General features: G+C 48.9%; 5 protein-coding genes across 8 annotated transcripts; 3 read left to right on the top strand and 2 right to left on the bottom strand.

The window, feature by feature from the left end:
* Positions 1-705: 705 nt before the first annotated feature.
* On the top strand, positions 706-7,489 carry LOC120899614. Of its 2 annotated transcripts, XR_005739073.1 has the most exons (6): positions 706-834; positions 908-1,022; positions 1,084-2,570; positions 2,636-2,902; positions 2,960-3,262; positions 6,919-7,489. XR_005739073.1 is itself a non-coding variant. In XM_040305656.1 (5 exons), the coding sequence occupies exons 1-5, from the start codon at positions 787-789 to the stop codon at positions 3,197-3,199; spliced, it is 2,157 nt and encodes a 718-aa protein (XP_040161590.1). In that variant the 5' UTR covers positions 706-786; the 3' UTR covers positions 3,200-3,380. The 2 variants fall into 2 exon arrangements, 1 of the variants encoding a protein (XP_040161590.1); XM_040305656.1 differs by lacking the exon at positions 6,919-7,489 and having other exon boundaries at positions 2,960-3,380.
* LOC120899615 (facilitated trehalose transporter Tret1-2 homolog) lies at positions 3,252-7,010 on the bottom strand. Its single transcript, XM_040305657.1, has 5 exons — positions 6,897-7,010; positions 6,152-6,458; positions 4,945-5,080; positions 4,671-4,879; positions 3,252-4,603 (listed from the first exon to the last, which is right to left on the bottom strand). The coding sequence occupies exons 1-5, from the start codon at positions 6,911-6,913 to the stop codon at positions 3,512-3,514; spliced, it is 1,761 nt and encodes a 586-aa protein (XP_040161591.1). The 5' UTR covers positions 6,914-7,010; the 3' UTR covers positions 3,252-3,511.
* Positions 7,490-7,997: 508 nt separating the features above from the next.
* Positions 7,998-12,830, bottom strand: LOC120899616 (sterol O-acyltransferase 1-like). 2 transcript variants are annotated; one of them, XM_040305659.1, is made up of 4 exons: positions 12,456-12,830; positions 12,204-12,271; positions 9,263-9,731; positions 7,998-9,198 (listed from the first exon to the last, which is right to left on the bottom strand). In XM_040305659.1, exons 1-4 carry the CDS (start codon positions 12,547-12,549, stop codon positions 8,120-8,122), a joined length of 1,710 nt encoding a protein of 569 aa, XP_040161593.1. In that variant the 5' UTR covers positions 12,550-12,830; the 3' UTR covers positions 7,998-8,119. The 2 variants fall into 2 exon arrangements, with proteins under 2 accessions (XP_040161593.1, XP_040161592.1); XM_040305658.1 differs by lacking the exons at positions 12,204-12,271; positions 12,456-12,830 and adding exons at positions 9,809-9,876; positions 10,061-10,438.
* LOC120899617 (sterol O-acyltransferase 1-like) lies at positions 11,415-16,253 on the top strand. 2 transcript variants are annotated; one of them, XM_040305661.1, is made up of 4 exons: positions 11,415-11,790; positions 11,975-12,042; positions 14,515-14,983; positions 15,048-16,253. In XM_040305661.1, exons 1-4 carry the CDS (start codon positions 11,697-11,699, stop codon positions 16,112-16,114), a joined length of 1,698 nt encoding a protein of 565 aa, XP_040161595.1. In that variant the 5' UTR covers positions 11,415-11,696; the 3' UTR covers positions 16,115-16,253. The 2 variants fall into 2 exon arrangements, with proteins under 2 accessions (XP_040161595.1, XP_040161594.1); XM_040305660.1 differs by lacking the exons at positions 11,415-11,790; positions 11,975-12,042 and adding exons at positions 13,842-14,185; positions 14,370-14,437.
* Positions 16,254-16,318: 65 nt separating this feature from the next.
* On the top strand, positions 16,319-21,604 carry LOC120899612 (serine-rich adhesin for platelets-like). Its single transcript, XM_040305654.1, has 4 exons — positions 16,319-16,624; positions 16,720-16,916; positions 16,981-17,400; positions 17,462-21,604. The coding sequence occupies exons 1-4, from the start codon at positions 16,602-16,604 to the stop codon at positions 21,439-21,441; spliced, it is 4,620 nt and encodes a 1,539-aa protein (XP_040161588.1). The 5' UTR covers positions 16,319-16,601; the 3' UTR covers positions 21,442-21,604.
* The last annotated feature ends 511 nt before the right edge of the window (positions 21,605-22,115 follow it).

Raw genomic sequence — 22,115 nt, 5'->3', positions numbered from 1 at the left:
GTAGAAAAGCTGCACAACGCGTAGGAGCTCAATTCAAAGAGACACACGTAAAAATCAGCGTGAGGAAAATACTTGGATCAAACCAAATAACCGTTCATAGTTCAATAGCGGCTCTCGCACAACGCTTTTCAAAACCCCTCACAACGCCTTTCAAAAACACTCGTAAGCGAGGGAAATCACACCTATTTGGAGCGTTGGCGAGCTTGCAAACCCGGTTATTGGGGAAATTTGTTGTGTTTACGTCGCTACGGGTTCAAGAGTTGACAGCTGTTCATTGATCGCTATCTGTTCGTAGTTTTCATCGCGCATTGTTTCGTCGATTATCGATCAAAGTGTAGGTGCAGCCAATACATTTTTTTTTAAATAAAAAGTAAAGAACCTTTTGAATTAAAAGTTTGGCTTGTTTTATTACTGAAAATATGTTTAAAATTACACGAAACGTTCACATTGAAGCACCCAGCAACTGTGTGCGAAATATGCAACTCAAAGTGTCACTCGACGAGTAGCCCTGTACCCCCAGAAAACAAATTCAAATTACCGGTTTCAAATCCCTTGTGACAAGAGAGGAATTCCGATATAAGTTTCAATTTTCGTAAATTTTATACTTTTTCAAAAATCGAGATTTCTCCAAATGCATATGAGATGAGTGTACATAATATCTACAGCGAAAGTAAAACGGTCAAAGGAAACATTGGAAATTACCATGCCGGTAGTCTGCTGGCGTTGCAAATCTGCATTTCACACTCGTTTGGTAAGGAATCCTGAAGTTGTACGGAAAATTCCATCATGTCAAACGAAATCGTTTACAAGCGTCGAAAATCTGTTGTAATTCAGGTAAGACATCTACCAACAAACTTCAGGAACTAAGGATACCGATAATAAGAGATCTCCTTCCGATTCTTTATAGCGAACGAAAAAGAGAACATCGTCCAACGATGATGCATTCGATCGAAGATACAAGGCTGCTGTTAAGGCCTATCACAACTACATGGAGGGATTAAACCTGATTCTGAAGGAGAAAGGTACGATCTACAATGTTTCTCCCCCTTTTTCCTCATTTCTCTGCATACGACCACATTTTAGAAGCAAAAATTTGCAAAATTCTTCGTAAGCGTAGCACGCCGCTCTGGTTTCAAGAGCTGACCGACGAGCAGTGCGCCATCTGTGACCAGCTGCTCGACGCTATCGCGGACGATACGGATGAGCGTACGTTCCATCGCACATCGGCACTACTCCGAAAGCTAGGCGTTTATCCGATTTGCCCCAAAAGAGTCCTACGCACCTCGCTGATTCTCTGCAATGGGAATGATCTGTCCTTCATCTGGCTGCTGCTCGAGCTACATTACATACGCAGTCCCGGGCAGGACAATAATTCCCCCCGGGCAAAGGATTATACGATCAACGAACGGTTGCTTCTGTCGGCGATTGCTCACTTGGATATGATGACCACGTTGCGAGGATTGGAGAAAGTGCTGCCTCCAAAGAAACCTACGCGTCCGACCTCAGTCGCAGCGAGCGTTGCTGAAACATCCCATCGAAAGTCCCCTTTCCCTCGGACCAAATCTCCATATCTGCAACGGCAAAAGGTGTTCGTAACGGGTTTCACCGTTCCGGTGAAGATCCAACCTCATCGGGACGAATTTCTTGGCCGGTATGCAAAGTACCGCGATCCGGAGCACATTATACGCAACGAAGAGTCCCGTTGGTTTACGCGGTGCGGAGGATCCCGGCGCAACCTGTACTCCAGCGAGTACTACCTCTCTGCGGACGATTCCCAGTACATGTGCTCGAGCAGCAACTGCTCGATCAACAGTGCCGGTGCGGTCGTGATGGACCTGTTGAATGACCACATCCGTAACATGGTGGCACGGGTTGAATGTTGCCAGATGCTCTGCCCCAAACACCACCAACTGGATGAGCAAGGATCGAAGGTGCTGGAAATACTGCAGCGAAACACATCCGCTAAACAGGTGCTCATGCAAGCGGTCCGTGCCCAGTGTGTGCAGTGGGCCGACGAGGAGCAACAGAACGACGCCAAACGCCAGGTGGAGAGTTTGCTGAAGCGCCTGGCGGACGAGGCGGTAACGATGGCGATCCTGGAACCGACCAGCGATTGTCCCGAGTGTTGGGAGCGCTTCGAAGTGCAGAAGAAGATGCTGAAGGGACAAAAGTGTAACTGCACAGAGTCGGAAGGTTCGGACACGCTGGTACCGGAGTCGATGGCCAATGTGGACCAGCGTTACTTTAAGTTCTGCGACAAACCGGTACCGTACGAGTTTGACCATGATAAAATATTTTACGGAGATGAGCGGGATGAGCCCACGTGTCCGATCAAGTGCGCCATACAGCGTGCGCTCGGTGTGGACCAAACCGGCCGGATTAAGGACACGGACATTGACCAAGCGATCGAGCGGTTTGCCAAGATGACGTGGGAAGAAGAGGTGAAACATTGGCAGGAACGCACCAAGGCAACGGATGATGACCACGAATCGCCATCGGTGACGACGGATCCGCTGGACGTTAAATACATCGAGGCGACCGATGTGACCGATCTACAGGATCTGTTGAAGGTAATGACAGGGGTTTCATCGCCTGTTCTGTCCTATCTCAATACTTCTTTTTAATTCTTTAACAGCGCGCTCTTCGCCGACTAACCGAAAATCCAATGTACCTGTTAGCTACCTTCCCTTGCGTCGATCAGCTACCGATCCTGCAGGCCTGGATTCGGGATCGCTACGACGTGCCGATCGATCCGCGGGAAAGGGAAGCTGCTCTGCTGGAGAGCAAACACTTCTGGAACTATCTCATACCGCGTGCCACTTCCGTGCGGTGGCCATCGCGCAAGGATACTGGACTGCAGCTGCAGGTTAACTGGAACTACAAAACCAAGCTGGAAACGACGGTATGTGGCACTGTCCGTTTGAAAACAGATAAATGTAGCTCGCTTCCCGTTTTGCAGGCGGCCAGTATGATGTACAAATTTTACCGAAAGTTTAAAAACGTTCAAATACAGGAAGGACGCATCTGGTGGACGAGCATGGTACCGTACCACTCCGGGCCGGACAGATTCCGGCAAACGTTTTCGGCCTACTTTCCCAACTGTGAGCCGGCAATGGTACCGCAAGTACGTCCGTGGCGTCCATTCCAGTATCGGGTGATGCCAACGGCGAAGGGTACGAACAGCAGAACCAGATTCTGAGCCATTGGAGTTCGAGTTGAAAGTAAAGCATTCGTCGCTCGAAAAACATGCATTTTCGATAAGGTAATTGCTGGTGCAGCATTTTCTACTTTAATACCCTTTTTTCTACTCACACATACACACGTACACTCAATGGAATGAATGATTATATGGAATGCATTAAGAAATGATCCAAACCCCCCATGCACAGCGTTTTTGCTGGTGTGGATCTTTCACTACCGAATTAATGTAGGATGGCCCTTAAGCACTACGGTAAAATATCACATACAAATGATTTTCTCCCTCACATACACGTCCGCTGTCCGCACACGTTCACTCGTTCGACAACGGTTTGCCTTCCTCTCCACCGTGGTGGACGCCAGATTGCTGCTCCTCTTCTCGAGCTCGCTTCCGATTCATCCAGAGCCAGTTGCGCTGCCGGAAGTAGTCTTCGATGTCGTGCAGCGAGCGGCCCTTCGTTTCCGGCAGCAGAAGGAATAGCAGCAGCGAGGCAGCAAACGATGCGATGCCGAACATCAGGAACAGACCCTGCGTTTTGAGGGCCGCCTTCGCGTACGGGAACCCTTTCGCCACGCCAAACAGCAGCAGGTTGAAGATGGTGAAGAGATAGCCCGCTATCTGGCCGCGGATTTTGGCCGGCAGCAGCTCGCCGATCATTATGCCGGGCATGGTCATGAAGCCGGTATTCGCCCCAATGTAGATCAGTATCAGCGTTGCCGCGACGTACGTGTCGAGCGGGGTTTTCGGTTCGCCGGCGCGAATGTACATGAACGCAGCGATTGCGACACAGCTCAGCCCCGATCCGAGACCGCTCAGCGTCACCATCAGGCGGCGTGGCATCATCAGCAGCAGGAAGCAGTACAGGAAGGTGAAGGCAAGGCGCACGATCGCCGTCAGTACGGCCGCCTGGATGGAGTTGATGTCACTGCCGCCCATATCCGAGATGATGTCGACGGCGTAGAACACCACGAGATAGGTGCCGGAAAGGATCTGCAGCACGTGGAACGCGTTGATGATGATGAGCGGCTTAACGATGGCCAGCTCGCTGAGCGAGCGCCAAAAGTTTTGCGGTCGTCGGCTGTGCTGCTGCTGCTCCTGCTCGAACCGCTCGGTCAGCTGGTGGAGTTCCTGCTTCGCCTGGACGGGGCAGCCGCGCAGCCAGGTCAGTGCTTTGGCGGCCCGGTCCGGTTGATTGTTGCGCGCCAGCCACACGGGCGACTCCGGCGCGAAGAACAGAGCAACGAAGGAGAGCAGCGGCAGGACGGTGCCACCCCATGCAACCTCCCGCCAGTGGAACTGGCTGCCGAGCGCGTACACGAGCAGGATGCCGAGTGAGTAGGAAACAAACGGAGCACCGATGAGGAGGCCACGCAACCGCGGTTCGGCTATTTCTGCCAGCAGAATCTGTTTTGGAGGAGAGAAACGATAAGTTATTTTTGGAAAAAAGAGCAATGGGTGATGCTGTTCTTACCTGTGCCGGCGCGGCTGTCAATCCTACGGAAATTCCTGCAACAACGCGCCCGAGCAGTAGAAGAAAGTGGGAGGAAGCTGTGGCAAGCAGTACCCAACCACCGAATAGCGGTACAATCGCTAATAGAATAGCTGGCCGACGACCCCAGCGGTCCATGATCGGGCCGGAGGCGAACGAACCGATCGGAGTGGCCAGACTGTGGACACTTGCTGCAAAAAGGGAGCAAAAATTGCATCAAAAGTACGGTTTTTGGGACAGTTAACGTAAAACATACCGATCCACGAGCCCATCTCGATGTCGATCGCAAGCGTTTCGTTGGAATCGTACAGCTGGGGCAGTAGCACGGCCGAGTACCCGATTGGCATGCCACAGCCGGCAGCTAGCAGCAGCACGGCCGAGGTCAGAAGTAACTGTAAGTAGATAGGATCGTTTGAAGGACAAAGCATCATTTTTGGGGAATCTATTTTAAAAACAAACGGTTTTGTCCTTGTGCGTAGTTCTAAATTTCAACACGGACATAAACTAACATTATCTTGAGTTTGATTGTTTGTTCAAGGGAAGAAAGGCATGCCCGAAGCACGAAGCACTGCGGCCCATGATACCACGCTTTAATCGAAAACAATAAAGTGGTCCTTGACGTGCGCATCGATTCGGGAACTCGATTGCGGCAATTAAGCTTTGCTTGTGAAACAACGAACCAATGAGGCTGATTGGTTGTGCGCCACCCTGCAACCCAGCATCATCATCATCATCATCATCGCAATGGGTGACACTGTTACGCATTTGCATTAGAAGAAATTAACTGAAATGCTGCACGACGGTTTGATGTTCGGGTGCACCTCCTCCTATCAATTGCAGCGTAATGGTTGATGGTTTGCAACGATAACGAACAGCTGACGCGGCTGATGCAGTACACACCGCATCATCGCTGCAATCATCATCATCATCTGTTATGGCTACTTCCGAATTCAAACAAAGCATACATTGTAACTCTGATTCTGTTGAACGGCCTCAATTTGAAACGCGCAAAAAAGCGCATGCAGCAGCATAATGAACGGAAATGATAAGCTAATGTGCTGCATATGCTACGTGAGACTAATCGACTGCCCCAGCAAGAATTGTTTGTGTGCTGGTAAGGTGTGATTTTTACATCTCCGAGAAAGTGTGTTTACACAGATGCAAAGTAAGCAAACAATCGGCACGCTATCTTTATGCCTCAGCATCAACAAAAAGTTATTGCTCTGTGTGGTGTCTGGTGTAATTATTTGCATTAAGATACGGTCATGCAACTTGGCCGCTATTTACACTGCACCGCGCATTAAACGCTTCCGTGCAGTTCGGAAGCAACCGGGTTCCGGTTTTAAACGGCAAACAATACAAAGCCAAACCAAATCACCAAACAATTGATGTTGCGATTCGTTCGGCGGCACACCGTTTATATGTAGTTCGACCGAGCTTTGAGATTTAAGCAATTTACACACCTGATGAAATACGCCTTTCGTCGTGGACACGGATACAACCTCCGCCAACGCCGTTTGCTTCTGCTGCTTCGGGCTCCCTGCTTCGGGGTAGTAGCAGGGTTCGCTGAGCTGTCGCTTGTGCTCGACGTACTTTAGCGCTTCCTTTTCATCCACCGTTTCTTGCGTCGCCTTCGGGGACGGGACGATCAGCACGGGACCGGTTTGCAGCGATTCCAGTTCGGTGCCGGTGCGTATCATATTGTCCGGCAGGCATAGCTCCGTCTCTAGGCAGGTGCTGCCATCCACCCAACGGTCCTCTGGCGAATAGCTAATAGAGGAATTAGGATGAAAGAGGGAATTAGTATACATTTTTTTTGCTACAATCATGCTCTATCGATGACAGTTTATATTTGGTCGGCCAGGTGCGCTGATAAGATATCGATTGCTGACCTTCGGCGAGAGAAGCGGTAAACGACAAAACGGAGAGAGGAGCCACATGAGAAATTGTAGTTTTCAAGTGGCGTAAAACAGCTGTGTCACGGCCCGCTTAATGTGCGCGCCATGTAACCATAGCGAAACAGGTTCCAGTCGGCCTACTTGACCTAATCGTTCTAAGCGGCTCTAGGTTGTGGAAGGTGAAGCAAAATTATTCCAAAATAAGCTCAAGGATCGCGGAGAGATGTCTCAAGCAAAACACTTTCTATCTCAATTTTCTGTACTTTCACCAATCTGGAATAAGATGCAAAAATATTTTTATTATATTTACCTTTGTGTTATTTTCATTGTAGAATGATTTGTGCGAACTCCAAACTAAAAATCTCTGCAACATTAGTGTGTAGACGCAAAGGGATGGATGCTTTTCCCTACTCCAAGTTATACCATCGGCGCGGAAAGAGCGCCTAAAGCAACGCGTAACCACAGCACCGCGCGTGTGTCGCTCGGACGTGAACGAATGACTGAAAGTTTGCTCGCGCCAGCAGCATACTTTACACCGCTCTACCACCGCCCGACCCAAGACGCGCACAGTAACAACATTCGCGAGCCTGATTGGTAATAAGCCGGAACAACAAAACGGTCGGGCGACGGCACGCGCTGCTAACAGCAAAGCCGGCAATCGATGACGCGAACCTTTCAAGAGAGTGAATCGCGCGATTTGCGGTCAAACGAAATGCGGATTTTTCACTAAACCGGAGATGGAAAAACAACAATTACACCAAACACCTTTACATCGAACTAGATAAATGACGAGGGGGAATTAATGTTTACACTTTCACACTGTCAAATATCACTCAAATTTCATATTTTACGAGTTGTATTACGATTGCATGCCAATTTGTCGTGGAAAAAGTTGAGTGAAAATATGCGGCAGAAATTTATCCAAACAAAACGAACTTATTTTTTGCACTGACACAATCGTAAATCGACTGGTTTGACAGCTTTATTGTTTACGTTCGGTTTTAGCAGCAGTAAGGCAGCGCTCTGTTGGCTATTGAACGAGACAAACGAGCAAGACTGTGTTCGATGTGTACTGAAACTTTTATTTTTCGATAGAAAATTAAGGATGTACTTAATCGGAATGATTACCCAACCATCAAGCGTATGATTTGTCTTCATTCAAAAATATTCATGTTAAAACATTTAAAATAAACAATTGGAAAAAGTTAACTGATTAGAAACATCTGTTGTCTTGCTCGATAGGTAACAGAGCGCCGCCTTAGCCACACGCAGACTGCCTGTACGCGCGTCGCACATGTGTGAACAATTGCATACAATTAGGCGTCGTCGCCAGCATTTTCAAATTCTGGAATATTTTTTAAATTTCCGTTTTATACACTACTACAAAGGATTTCTTTTTTTTTTGCACACATGATTTATATTCTTTTATTTGTTGTCTTACATAAACCACAACACTTAAACATTTCCTTACATAACAAACAAAGCCCTACAATTTATCCCTTATTCAGTCTTTGCTACTTCGTTCAATCTCTATCAAGGCAAACTCCATGGCGCTGTGATGGTCCAGTTGGGATTGTGCGATATGCCATTGCACGACCACGATACAGGCACCATGTAGTCTACGATCGAGTCCCCTATGTCGGGACAGTTGCGTCGAGCGTAGTACTCCATGTTGTACAGACTCAGATGCAGTCCATTTCCGATCGACAAAACCAACCAAAGCAGCACATTTCCCACATTCTTGCCCAACCGCTTCGTCACAAACATCAGCATCAAGCCCAGAAACTCGAACTGCACGAACATCACCGGATAGAAGAACCGGAACGTAAACGCCAGTATGAGCTCGTGGAACACCGACGACACTGTGAACACAGCCACCGTTGCCAGCGGTCGGCAGTTACGGAACACGTGCTCTACACAATCCTTGTACACGTACGTGTACAGCCAATCGTGCACGACCACGTTCCAGGATCGGATATACCCGGCGAACGTGGACTCGTTCCACCAGTCGCGATAGAACATTCGATCGGCGAACCGCAACAGCTCGGCCGCTCCATTCATCCACGCGTGCAGCAGACTGTAGAACGCACACAGGAACGACAACGACCCCGGCATAATGCTACCAAACAGCGATAGGACGAAGCTGCCGGAGCTGATCTTGGCATGGCCAAACTTCTCGAACAGAGGCGCTAGGAATCGTTCCAGTATGAAGCTGATGTAGAACACTACACCGATCACCTCGAGAGCATGTCGAGCAACGACTCGCCAGCGGATCTGCTTCGTGCGTGGATACTCATCCCGGTAGACCAGCGTGGGAGCGAACAGGAAGTAGGCGTACTTCGAAAACGACGGCAGCCCTTGGTAAGTGTCCGAAGAGAGCGGCTTCGAGTCTGCGTGTTTCTTGCCAGAGACGAGCGCTCTTGGAACATTGCTGCGAATAAAGGCATGCGCTTTCATGAGGAAACGGGTCATTTCCATGAGATAGGCCACAGAGCTGGCTGGTGGTAGGTCAAACCAAAGGAGAGCTTTAACAGCTGCAGCAATAAATCCACACTGGTATGACACAAACAGAACCACTGCAGACCAGTCCCACAGCTTCTTCATGGGAGATCCTGCAAACGAAAGGAGGGTACGTTAGAGCACATCATGTAATGAAGGAATTATGACTTTACTCACCTGCTGTAAAGTTCTTCCGGAACAAGGCCCACATTCGGAAGCATGGATAAATCAAGAAGGTGGACGTTTGCATACAACACCACAGCATCAGGGCGATGTGAAACTTGCCGAAGCCGGCTATGATCGGCCGAAAGCCCAGATTGATGCTGCCCGTGTCCACGAAATCGTGCACCACAGTGTTGAGGAAAAGAATGATCAATATCACGATGAAGATGTGATAAATCGTCTTGATGTGTTTCACTTCAAACAGATCCGTAAGCAGCGAGTTCCGTGGCATAAACACCTTGTCCGGTAGCTTTCCATCCGTCTTGGCGCTCTTTCGATGTCCCTCGTGGCTGGTGGATTTCTCGTTGAACAGCTGTTTGAGCTCGTAGTTCTTGAGATTAAACTGCTTCACCTCGGTAAACAGGTCGTCCACCGCAATGTCCATCTTCCTCTCCACCTCTTTCCCCAATCGATTGACAATATCCTGAAAAGCAACAACCAGGAAGGTGTGGTAACTGTAACACAAACAGATAATGCACATTGCTCTGCTGTCTCACTTACATGCATTTTCTGTTTCATTTGCTCTACGGCCATATCTTTCACCATCTCCTCGCGGTATTCCCGTTGCGCTGCAAGAAAGAAAGGGAGAGAACCACACATGTACATAGAATTCTCCCTACGAAAATCCAATAGGAATTCTAACACACTTGCATAACAAGTGGACAATCACACACAGGCGCTCCAAGATACCATACAAAAGCCCTCTTTTTACGTTCTATGGAGCAAACGAAACATGTGGCATCCCACGCCTACCTCGATTGTTGATGGCATTCTGTACGGTCGATCCGGATGAGCCATCATTGCTCCCGGAGCCAGAACTTTCACTTCCACTGCCAGCATCACTCATTGTTCCTGCTTCTCTTTTCTCTCCCTTTTCGTAACACAAAGAACATAACACACAACACACAACACGGATGGCCACAGCTTAGCTCCGGCCTCGAGTCTCGTCTCTACGACGTCCAATCAACAACTGAATCTCTGAAGCCTTCCGCCACTAGACGAAGCAGGCCGTGTTCTTGTATGAAGGCTGATAGGCAGTAATCGGTTCACATGCGGTACCACCGGCAGCCGGTCGATTGTGTTGGTGTTAGAGGAAGCGGACGGTTGTCGGACGGAGGCACTCGTTAAGGGCGCCGAGTGCAGCTGTACTTAAGCCATCGGTACGGTGCACGACGCATGCGCGATTGCTTGTACCGGTGGATGAGAATTGCCTTTATGTCCCCAGGAGGTGGATTAGTCATCGAAAAACTGACGGAGAATATCTCCAGATAACACAATATAATTGCATCACTACTTCACGTCACGGATATCTAGAGTGGACTTTGGCACACGTCTCCGTTCGTTGTAAATAGATTACAAGTGGTTGTAGTCTTCTGGCGATATAGTAATCAATATTACGCTGGTAAACAAGTGCATGTGACCTTGTGTAGCTAGTAAACGGTGTTTTATTTGTTTGATTTTACTTGAGAAATCATTCATAACATCCCCAGTACAAGAATACCCTAGATTATGCATCGCATTTGTGGGTCAATCCTTTAGTTAAAAAAGTAATTCATTTTTTCTTGAAGTCCTATGATCCATAACAAAAGCCACAGTACTGCAAAGAACTGATAGAATCTTGTATGCTAATTAACACAGATGTCAGTTCAAATCATCCCTGGAAGAGATTGGAAGACGAGGAACTCATTTGAGGCTGTCTGCGTTAACGCTCTGACCGTTCTGTCCTTATCTCTATCTATGGTTGATGTTTTTTTATGGGTCACTGGCAACATAAACAAGGAATGTTTGAAAAATCTCTCCTTATTTGTGTTGGACTTTGTACATGCTATTCAATATATGTTTGATACTTAGTTCGTTTTGTTTCATCAAAATTCCATAACGAAATGGGACACTTATTTTATCTTCCGTTTCAACTGCTCAGTAATCCATCACAGATTGATTTACCGCACTTAAGAAAACACGTGTTAAGTCATCCGTTTTAATGTGTTTTTTTTCATGACTAATCCACCTCCTGGAGACATAAAGGCACTTTCCATCCACCGGTACAACCAATCGCGCGTGCGTCGTGCACCGTACCGATGGCTTAAGTACAGCTGCACTCGGCGCCCTTAACGAGTGCCTCCGTCCGACAACCGTCCGCTTCCTCTAACACCAACACAATCGACCGGCTGCCGGTGGTACCGCATGTGAACCGATTACTGCCTATCAGCCTTCATACAAGAACACGGCCTGCTTCGTCTAGTGGCGGAAGGCTTCAGAGATTCAGTTGTTGATTGGACGTCGTAGAGACGAGACTCGAGGCCGGAGCTAAGCTGTGGCCATCCGTGTTGTGTGTTGTGTGTTATGTTCTTTGTGTTACGAAAAGGGAGAGAAAAGAGAAGCAGGAACAATGAGTGATGCTGGCAGTGGAAGTGAAAGTTCTGGCTCCGGGAGCAATGATGGCTCATCCGGATCGACCGTACAGAATGCCATCAACAATCGAGGTAGGCGTGGGATGCCACATGTTTCGTTTGCTCCATAGAACGTAAAAAGAGGGCTTTTGTATGGTATCTTGGAGCGCCTGTGTGTGATTGTCCACTTGTTATGCAAGTGTGTTAGAATTCCTATTGGATTTTCGTAGGGAGAATTCTATGTACATGTGTGGTTCTCTCCCTTTCTTTCTTCCAGCGCAACGGGAATACCGCGAGGAGATGGTGAAAGATATGGCCGTAGAGCAAATGAAACAGAAAATGCACGTAAGTGAGACAGCGGAGCAATGTGCAATATCTGTTTGTGTTACAGTTACAACACCTTCCGCTCCCCAATCGATTGACAATATCCTGAAAAGCAACAACCAGGAAGGTGTGGTAACTGTAACACAAACAGATAATGCACATTGCTCTGCTGTCTCACTTACATGCATTTTCTGTTTCATTTGCTCTACGGCCATATCTTTCACCATCTCCTCGCGGTATTCCCGTTGCGCTGGAAGAAAGAAAGGGAGAGAACCACACATGTACATAGAATTCTCCCTACGAAAATCCAATAGGAATTCTAACACACTTGCATAACAAGTGGACAATCACACACAGGCGCTCTAAGAAACCATACAAAAGCCCTCTTTTTACGTTCTATGGAGCAAACGAAACATGTGGCATCCCACGCCTACCTCGATTGTTGATGGCATTCTGTACGGTCGATCCGGATGAGCCATCATTGCTCCCGGAGCCAGAACTTTCACTTCCACTGCCAGCATCACTCATTGTTCCTGCTTCTCTTTTCTCCCTCTTTTCGTAACACAAGGAACATAAAACACAACACACAACAAGGATGGCCACAGCGCAGCTCAGGCCTCGAGTCTCGTCTCTACGACGTCCAATCAACAACTGAATCTGTGAAGCCTTCCGCCACTAGACGAAGCAGGCCGCGTTCTTGTATGAAGGCTGATAGGCAGTAATCGGTTCACATGCGGTACCACCGGCAGCCGGTCGATTGTGTTGGTGTTAGAGGAAGCGGACGGTTGTCGGACGGAGGCACTCGTTAAGGGCGCCGAGTGCAGCTGTACTTAAGCCATCGGTACGGTGCACGACGCATGCGCGATTGCTTGTACCGGTGGATGAGAATTGCCTTTATGTCCCCAGGAGGTGGATTAGTCATCGAAAAACTGACGGAGAATATCTCCAGATAACACAATATAATTGCATCACTACTTCACGTCACGGATATCTAGAGTGGACTTTGGCACACGTCTCCGTTCGTTGTAAATAGATTACAAGTGGTTGTAGTCTTCTGGCGATATAGTAATCAATATTACGCTGGTAAACAAGTGCATGTGACCTTGTGTAGCTAGTAAACGGTGTTTTATTTGTTTGATTTTACTTGAGAAATCATTCATAACATCCCCAGTACAAGAATACCCTAGATTATGCATCGCATTTGTGGGTCAATCCTTTAGTTAAAAAAGTAATTCATTTTTTCTTGAAGTCCTATGATCCATAACAAAAGCCACAGTACTGCAAAGAACTGATAGAATCTTGTATGCTAATTAACACAGATGTCAGTTCAAATCATCCCTGGAAGAGATTGGAAGACGAGGAACTCATTTGAGGCTGTCTGCGTTAACGCTCTGACCGTTCTGTCCTTATCTCTATCTATGGTTGATGTTTTTTTATGGGTCACTGGCAACATAAACAAGGAATGTTTGAAAAATCTCTCCTTATTTGTGTTGGACTTTGTACATGCTATTCAATATATGTTTGATACTTAGTTCGTTTTGTTTCATCAAAATTCCATAACGAAATGGGACACTTATTTTATCTTCCGTTTCAACTGCTCAGTAATCCATCACAGATTGATTTACCGCACTTAAGAAAACACGTGTTAAGTCATCCGTTTTAATGTGTTTTTTTTCATGACTAATCCACCTCCTGGAGACATAAAGGCACTTTCCATCCACCGGTACAACCAATCGCGCGTGCGTCGTGCACCGTACCGATGGCTTAAGTACAGCTGCACTCGGCGCCCTTAACGAGTGCCTCCGTCCGACAACCGTCCGCTTCCTCTAACACCAACACAATCGACCGGCTGCCGGTGGTACCGCATGTGAACCGATTACTGCCTATCAGCCTTCATACAAGAACGCGGCCTGCTTCGTCTAGTGGCGGAAGGCTTCACAGATTCAGTTGTTGATTGGACGTCGTAGAGACGAGACTCGAGGCCTGAGCTGCGCTGTGGCCATCCTTGTTGTGTGTTGTGTTTTATGTTCCTTGTGTTACGAAAAGAGGGAGAAAAGAGAAGCAGGAACAATGAGTGATGCTGGCAGTGGAAGTGAAAGTTCTGGCTCCGGGAGCAATGATGGCTCATCCGGATCGACCGTACAGAATGCCATCAACAATCGAGGTAGGCGTGGGATGCCACATGTTTCGTTTGCTCCATAGAACGTAAAAAGAGGGCTTTTGTATGGTATCTTGGAGCGCCTGTGTGTGATTGTCCACTTGTTATGCAAGTGTGTTAGAATTCCTATTGGATTTTCGTAGGGAGAATTCTATGTACATGTGTGGTTCTCTCCCTTTCTTTCTTCCAGCGCAACGGGAATACCGCGAGGAGATGGTGAAAGATATGGCCGTAGAGCAAATGAAACAGAAAATGCACGTAAGTGAGACAGCGGAGCAATGTGCAATATCTGTTTGTGTTACAGTTACAACACCTTCCTGGTCGTTGCTTTTCAGGACATTGTCAATCGATTGGGGAAAGAGGTGGAGAGGAAGATGGACATTGCGGTGGACGACCTGTTTACCGAGGTGAAGCAGTTTAATCTCAAGAACTACGAGCTCAAACAGCTGTTCAATGAGAAATCCACCAGCCACGAAGGACATCGAAAGAGCGCCAAGACGGATGGAAAGCTACCGGACAAGGTGTTTATGCCACGGAACTCGCTGCTTACGGATCTGTTTGAAGTGAAACACATCAAGACGATTTATCACATCTTCATCGTGATATTGATCATTCTTTTCCTCAACACTGTGGTGCACGATTTCGTGGACACGGGCAGCATCAATCTGGGCTTTCGGCCGATCATAGCCGGCTTCGGCAAGTTTCACATCGCCCTGATGCTGTGGTGTTGTATGCAAACGTCCACCTTCTTGATTTATCCATGCTTCCGAATGTGGGCCTTGTTTCGGAAGAACTTTACAGCAGGTGAGTGAAGTCATAATTCCTTCTCTACATAATGTGCTCTAACGCACCCTTCTTTCGTTTGTAGGATCTCCCATGAAGAAGCTGTGGGACTGGTCTGCTGTAGTTCTGTTCGTGTCATACCAGTGTGGATTTATTGCTGCAGCCATTAAAGCTCTTCTTTGGTTTGACCTACCACCAGCCAGCTCTGTGGCCTATCTCATGGAAATGACTCGTTTCCTCATGAAAGCGCACGCCTTTATTCGCAGCAATGTTCCGAGAGCGCTCGTCTCCGGCAAGAAACACGCAGACTCGAAGCCGACCTCTCCGGACACTTACCAAGGATTGCCGTCGTTTTCGAAGTACGCCTACTTCCTGTTCGCTCCCACGCTGGTCTACCGGGATGAGTATCCGCGCACGAAGCAGATCCGCTGGCGAGTCGTTGCTCGACATGCTCTCGAGGTGATCGGTGTAGTGTTCTACATCAGCTTCATTCTGGAACGGTTTCTGGCTCCCTTGTTCGAGAAGTTTGGCCATGCCAAGATCAGCTCCGGCAGCTTCGTTTTGTCGCTGTTCGGTAGCATTATGCCGGGGTCGTTGTCGTTCCTGTGTGCGTTCTACAGTCTGCTGCACGCGTGGATGAATGGAGCGGCCGAGCTGTTGCGGTTCGCCGATCGAATGTTCTATCGCGACTGGTGGAACGAGTCCACGTTCGCCGGGTATATTCGATCCTGGAATGTGGTCGTGCACGATTGGCTGTACACGTACGTGTACAAGGATTGTGTGGAGCACGTGTTTCGTAACTGCCGACCGTTGGCAACGGTGACTGTGTTCACAGTGTCGTCGGTGTTCCACGAGCTCATACTGGCGTTTACGTTCGGTTCGATGTTCGTGCAGTTCGAGTTTCTGGGCTTGATGCTGATGTTTGTTACGAAGCGGTTGGGCAAGAATGTGGGAAATGTGCTGCTTTGGTTGGTGTTGTCGATCGGAAATGGACTGCATCTGAGTCTGTACAACATGGAGTACTACGCTCGACGCAACTGTCCCGACATAGGGGACTCGATCGTAGACTACATGGTGCCTGTATCGTGGTCGTGCAATGGCATATCGCACAATCCCAACTGGACCATCACAGCGCCATGGAGTTTGCCTTGATGGAGATTGAACGAAGTAGCAAAGACTGAATAGGGAGTAAATGGTATCGCAGGGCTTTGTTTGTTATGAAAGCAAATGTTTAAGTGTTATGGTTTATGTAAGAAAACAAATAAAAGAATAGAAATTATGTGTGCAATAAGAAGCAAGCCTTTATAGCAGTGTATCTAACATAAATTATAAAAAAAATGTGCCGTTATTTTGAAAATGCTGGCAAACAAGACGGCGCCTAATTGTATGCAATCGTACACGCATGTGCGGCTAAGCGTGAAAACAGCCGCCGCACGGTATATGGCGGCTAAAAAAGAACGTAAACAATAAAGCTGTCAAACAAGGTGGACGCAGCTCCAGTTCGTAGCCTAAACTAATTTGCAGATAGAATTTTCCTAAAAATGTGCTTTGCTTTCGCGAACGGCGTAATTACTCGCTAATATGTTTAAGGATACATGTTACGTTCGTTCCGTAGTGTCCGCTTGTAGAGAAAGAAAGGATGACAAAAAAGAAACCCTCACCGTGAGTATCTTCCCCGTGTTGCCTCCTGCACAAATGCCTATGTTTGTTTTGATGTGATTTTCCCGTTCCGGTGTTGTGTTAACAACATCTTCTAGACAAAATCGCATCTGGGAAAAGGAGCGCCGCGAGCGTCTGAACAAAACGTTCGATGATCTTCAGCGACTGCTGCCCGAACATGAGCCAGCCTCAACGCTCAGCAAGGTGGAAATCCTGCAGCGGGCAATCGAGCACATTAATAAACTACAAAAAAAGATTAAGACGCTGGTGGAAGAGTGCCACGATCCGCTGAAAGGTATGGGCGTTTGACCGTCGTAAAGCGACTGGAATTATAACACAACAATCCTATAACATTGCAGACCACGTAAAGGAGCAAGAGTTACGCTTGAAGCGGCTGCTAGTGCGGAACGAAGAACTCGCGGAACTGCTGCGGAAAGCGAAGATAACCGTTCCACCATGCAAGTATACGATATCGGCAGACGACAGTCAGCAACAGAACGAGGAGAAGGAGAATGGAAACGGGCATAAAAAGACGGTGCAGCGGCAACGCCTTGCCGGTGCAGCCGCCAAGAAACAACAAACTGTGATAGAGAACCAGCCTCCGGCGAGTGTAGCGAGCACGGAGGCGGTAGGTTTAAGTATTGTTAAAAGTATTCCCCCACCAACCAGTGGGACGGAGAGCAGCGGGATCAGCTGCAGTAGTGCCAGCAGCAACACCATGCCAGCCCCATGTCCACCCACATTGCGGAACATCAATGGCATCCCGCCCAGTAATGGTGGTAAGTCAAAACATGTGTGAATTATGAAAGATTGTTACTAAAAGGGATAAAAATATTTTAGTGAACGTTACACCCGCTCTACTACCAACGCCCATAATGACGACGAGCGTAATAATATCCAACAATGGCAATCTCGTCCAGGTACCGATCGTTGCCCCACCCTCATCGCTGCTGATCGTCGGCAATGAGGACATTCGATCGAAAATCAACTTGAAAAATCGCGCCCAAGACGGAAATCCATCCCGGTACCGGGGCAAACGGGGGAAATTCACGATCAAATCGATCGACCTCATACCGGGCAGAATAGTGAACGGAAAGATACCGATTCCACCGCTGCGAAGGAGCACCAACGACAGCTTGAAATCGTCGAAAGCGGCACCGAGATTGAAACGGAAACGAATGCTCGAGAAGGGTGGTAAAAGGTTGCGCAAATCAAGCACCTCTACAGGGTCTACAAAGCAGGACAAAGCGCACAGCGACAGTTCCAAGGCAAAACGTGCCCGACTCCAAGGGCAAGGGAAGTGTCAGAATGGGGAAACTGCCACCAAAGAGGATGGTGCAGCCCAACAGAAACAGCATGAAAATGTGCTTGAAACGTCAGCCCAACAGCCCAACCAGTGTGTGGTCGTTCCAGCGGCAATGAAAATCCTTCCAAAGGAGCAGGATCATACAAAAGTGCATCCAAACGAAACTGAACCGACGCAAGATACGCATCTCGATATTAGTTTAAACCAAGCGGACCTATCGGAAGACATTTTTGCAAACCTGCACGTTGGACCGGACGGTTCGAATGTGCATGGAGGCAACGAGGATGGTACGCTCTCACCAACGGCAGCGTATCTGATGAACTTCCCGCTCGTGGCTGGCGGTGGCAAAGCGGCCGGGAATCATGCAGACACTGGCGAGGCGGACGAATGCCACGATGCCACCGGGCCGATGGATCATCAGCAATCAGGATCAGCAAACAAAGCGAACAACGTTGCATTGGCAAATGAACAAACGGGCAGCTTGTTGTTGGACAATTTTTCGTCCTTTTTCAACTATGGCCATATCGACACGACGCTGGGCACGACGGCACCGACCGTGGGTGGTCTGCCGGATATTACTACATTGCATTCGATTCCTACGCTGACTGGTGGTAATGCGGGCTCACATGCAGCGACCACGATTGGTACGGGCAGCTCGAGGGAAAACACTTTCACCAACTATCCGACCATCTATCAGTCGATTGATAATATGCTTGATTGTCGACCCGTGGCGCCAAATCGGTCAGTGATTGGCGCGTCCGCGAATAGAACGCTTCCAACGGAAACCGACTTTAACGGCAGCGGGACGTTCACGTTCACGCTAACGTCCAACACGTGCACCGCACCCACGACGGTCCAATCGTCCATCGGTTCCGGTCACTTTTACGGGCCTTCGTGCGGTACTCTGAACCCAGTGAAGCCGGTAGACGATTTTAGCTCGCCGATGAAACCATCGATTGAGTTTACCTTTTCGCTAACCAGCACAACGGCCTCGCAGCCGAAAACGGTACAGAGCCAGTACACGAACAGCACGATTCTGGCGACCACAATGACCACACCGTCCTACGATACGTACGGCTATTTCCACAAAACTGTCGCCAAACCGAGCAACTACTGTGCGTCGTTCAATGTGCTCGATCCGCTACTGTCCACCGAGAAGCCGGCGACCAGCTTTACCTTTAGTCTGACATCCTCCACCAAGACGGAACCATCGTACACGCAATCGACGATAGTGACGGGTCCAACGAACACCACCCAAACGTACGGAACGCCTCCGAAGCTGTCCACTAAACCACAGCAACAGCAGCAGCAGCAACAGCAGCAGCAGCAGCAGACGGCAGCGGTGGATATCTTTCCTGCGAAGCAAGAAGCTGTTGTTAAGCCCGAAAAGCCACGAACAGCGCCGAAAACTCACATGGAAACTAGCACTGCTCGGACTGACCCTTCAAACGGTCTGCAACAACAGCAACAGCAGCAGCAGCAGCAACAACTACAGTCTCAGCAGCAAACACAATCAAAATACGACGTTTCCTGGATGGCGACCGGTGTCCACCAAGGTCAATCCACCAACGCATCGTCCCAAAACAGTCAGCAACAGACGCAGCAGCAACCGCACTATGAAACCATTGCCTCGCAAATCATCCCACCGATTGAGTTCCCGCCGGCCGGTGGCTACACCACCACGAACAACTACAAGTCGGACATCTTTTTCGCTCATCCACCGGGCGAGGAGCACAACCTAACCTGGTCTTCGCCGAGCAAGCTGTCCAACATCCTGAACGACAGCTCCTCGCCCTACTTCCCCCCGGTAACGCTACCGAGTTTAAATGGCGATCTGGCGCTCAACACTTCCGGGGGTGGAAACACACTCGGCGGTTCGACGGCGTGCACTGGCAACAAGATGAATACGGCTTCCAGCTGCAAGGTCGCCAAGAAAGCGTACCCGCAGAACAGCAGCAGTGCCATTGGAGCGGGCCAGGCGGGTGAAAACTCCACCGGCGGTAGCTTCCTTTCCGTGAGTCAGCTCGTAAATGAACCGTCCAAGTCATACTCTGCTAATGGTCCTTCGATGAGTAATGGTGGTGTGTGTCAGAAATCGGCCAATAACAACTATTCTGCTGAAGCATTGATTGGCCATTCGTACACCCATTCGTCGACGGTTGTTGGGCTTGAAGGTGGCCGGAAGGATAAGCTGTTTGAGTACGGAGCAAGCACACTGGATAGTGGTTCAGCACCGTTAACGTTTAATTTCGACACGTACGCAACAAACGGCGCCGGAGTGGATTACAACAAGGGCTACAACTTTGGCAATCAGCAAAACGGTTACATGGCATCTTCGTACGGAGATTCGGCCTACAGTACAGGGTCGAGCAGTTGTGGCGCATCGAATGCGCCGTCGGCGATACCTTACTACGGCAAGACCTCTGCCTCACAGGGATACTACAATCAAACAAACTTGGAAGGCACGCTGATGGAACTCGGGTCCACGTCTTCGACGGTTACGAACTATCCTAACCCTACCCATGGGCAACCTACCGCCTCGGCTAGCACGATGGGACAGGAATACACAACACCGTACTATCTGCCATCTTTTGGAGAGAAAAAGCAACCCTCTTCAACGACTCAACCGAGTGGATCAACCGAGCAGACGAGTGCAAAGAGTAAAAAGAACCATAAAGCTGCTACAGTTGCTGCTGCGGTGGAATATGTGTTTAATACGACGGTAGCTTCTACGATTGCCACCACCATTATGAGCTCATCGAGCTACAACTATAATGCGAGTGCTAATGCGACGATCACATCCTCTGGATCTATGGGTCATAGTGTCCCGCAAACTGATCCTTCCTCCTACCCGAACTACCATCATCACCATCATCACGCGTCTCGCCATCATAACTATCACTATCTTCAGCCAACGCAACTGTCTGGCAGTGTTGCATCGGACACATCCAGCTCGGCCACTCGCAAGACTTCATCTGCAGCCACCGCAACCACTACCACCACCACCACCACCACGTCATCGTACAACTACAACGGCCAATATCTTTCGACGAAAGCTCCCCAGCAGACCCATTTCGATGCGTCCCATCAGCCATCTTACTCGCACTCACATCACCTGAGCATGGCACCGTGCATCAACCCCACGCCGGGTGTTGGCTATGGAAGCGGACAGTCAGCCACCAGTCAGTCTGCTTACGGGCAATCTGCTTCCCACGAGGGACAGCAGCATCACTACCGCCATCAGCCATCACAGGTAGTCCACCACCATCACCAACATCATCAACAGCAGGAGCAACATCATCAACAGCAGCATGTTGTAACGAGTTCCAGTTCCTCGCTACCGAACAGCAGCAGCAGCACCACCACCATAACCAACTTTAACCTGAGCACAATCTGCCCGGAAATTAACGAAAAAACGGCCCGCTCGAGGGAAGGCCCGCTCCGGTCTGGTGTGGTGGAACCCGGTACGTTACGAGCGCCATCGTCCGTGGCGTCGATTGTACCGCACTGGTGATCGCCGGTTCCTCTGTGTAAACCTGTTGAGTGAGAAGCAACCAATCGTGTGCAATCGGTAGTATGGGGGGAGGGCGGTTTGTGGTTTATTAGCTATGAATATTATGTTAAAACAAAAAAAGAAATGTTCACATTAAGCAGGATAATAATACAATAAACAAAAAGCATGTGTGTATTGCTTTAACGTAAAATAAGCCAACGCCCGCCAAACAGTGCAAAAACGCCCGAAACCCGGAAACAAACGCAAAGAGCAAAACTCCAAACCATCTGTTGTTCGCTGCCGTCCCTTACCGCGCGGACCGGCGGACCACACGGTTAACGTTAACCGTTAATTATCGCGCCCGTTGCCAAACAATGCGCCGTGCGCGCAGAAAATGCACCACGCGGTATGTGTGTGTGTGCTTTCTTCCTGCTCGACGCAGCAAGGACAAGGACAAACAAAGGGCCAGCCTGCTTTCGGCTGCTTTTGGATCACTCCCCACCCCTCGTTCGATTGACGGTCGATCCTTGAGTGTTACGGTCGATCGGGTTGCAGCGTGCGATGATGGATTGGCAACAACGGCCTCGTCCACGGGGACAGGATAATGGTGGTACAGCTCCCTTTTCCCCGTCGAAAGAGAGAGAGAGAGAGAGAGAGGCTAGATATCCTGTTATTTCGTAACGTATTTGAATGGT

This window comes from Anopheles arabiensis, chromosome 3 (genome assembly GCF_016920715.1).
Source record: "Anopheles arabiensis isolate DONGOLA chromosome 3, AaraD3, whole genome shotgun sequence".
Taxonomy (NCBI): Eukaryota; Metazoa; Arthropoda; class Insecta; order Diptera; family Culicidae; genus Anopheles; species Anopheles arabiensis.
This window is presented reverse-complemented; position numbering and strand designations above follow the sequence as displayed.

Coding starts and splice junctions, on each gene's coding strand:
- LOC120899612 (XM_040305654.1), top strand. CDS start 16,602: ATGACAAAAAAGAAACCCTCACC. Junction 16,625..16,719: donor ACAAAAAAGAAACCCTCACC/GTGAGTATCTTC, acceptor AACATCTTCTAG/ACAAAATCGCATCTGGGAAA. Junction 16,917..16,980: donor GTGCCACGATCCGCTGAAAG/GTATGGGCGTTT, acceptor ATAACATTGCAG/ACCACGTAAAGGAGCAAGAG.
- LOC120899615 (XM_040305657.1), bottom strand. Junction 5,081..6,151: donor CGAAAGGCGTATTTCATCAG/GTGTGTAAATTG, acceptor ATCTACTTACAG/TTACTTCTGACCTCGGCCGT. Junction 4,604..4,670: donor TGACAGCCGCGCCGGCACAG/GTAAGAACAGCA, acceptor CCTCCAAAACAG/ATTCTGCTGGCAGAAATAGC.
- LOC120899614 (XM_040305656.1), top strand. CDS start 787: ATGTCAAACGAAATCGTTTACAAGCGTCGAAAATCTGTTGTAATTCAG. Junction 835..907: donor GAAAATCTGTTGTAATTCAG/GTAAGACATCTA, acceptor GATTCTTTATAG/CGAACGAAAAAGAGAACATC. Junction 2,571..2,635: donor ATCTACAGGATCTGTTGAAG/GTAATGACAGGG, acceptor ATTCTTTAACAG/CGCGCTCTTCGCCGACTAAC.
- LOC120899616 (XM_040305659.1), bottom strand. CDS start 12,549: ATGAGTGATGCTGGCAGTGGAAGTGAAAGTTCTGGCTCCGGGAGCAAT. Junction 9,732..12,203: donor AAATGAAACAGAAAATGCAT/GTAAGTGAGACA, acceptor GTTGCTTTTCAG/GATATTGTCAATCGATTGGG. Junction 9,199..9,262: donor CCGGAAGAACTTTACAGCAG/GTGAGTAAAGTC, acceptor TTTCGTTTGCAG/GATCTCCCATGAAGAAGCTG.
- LOC120899617 (XM_040305661.1), top strand. CDS start 11,697: ATGAGTGATGCTGGCAGTGGAAGTGAAAGTTCTGGCTCCGGGAGCAAT. Junction 11,791..11,974: donor GAATGCCATCAACAATCGAG/GTAGGCGTGGGA, acceptor TCTTTCTTCCAG/CGCAACGGGAATACCGCGAG. Junction 14,984..15,047: donor TCGGAAGAACTTTACAGCAG/GTGAGTGAAGTC, acceptor TTTCGTTTGTAG/GATCTCCCATGAAGAAGCTG.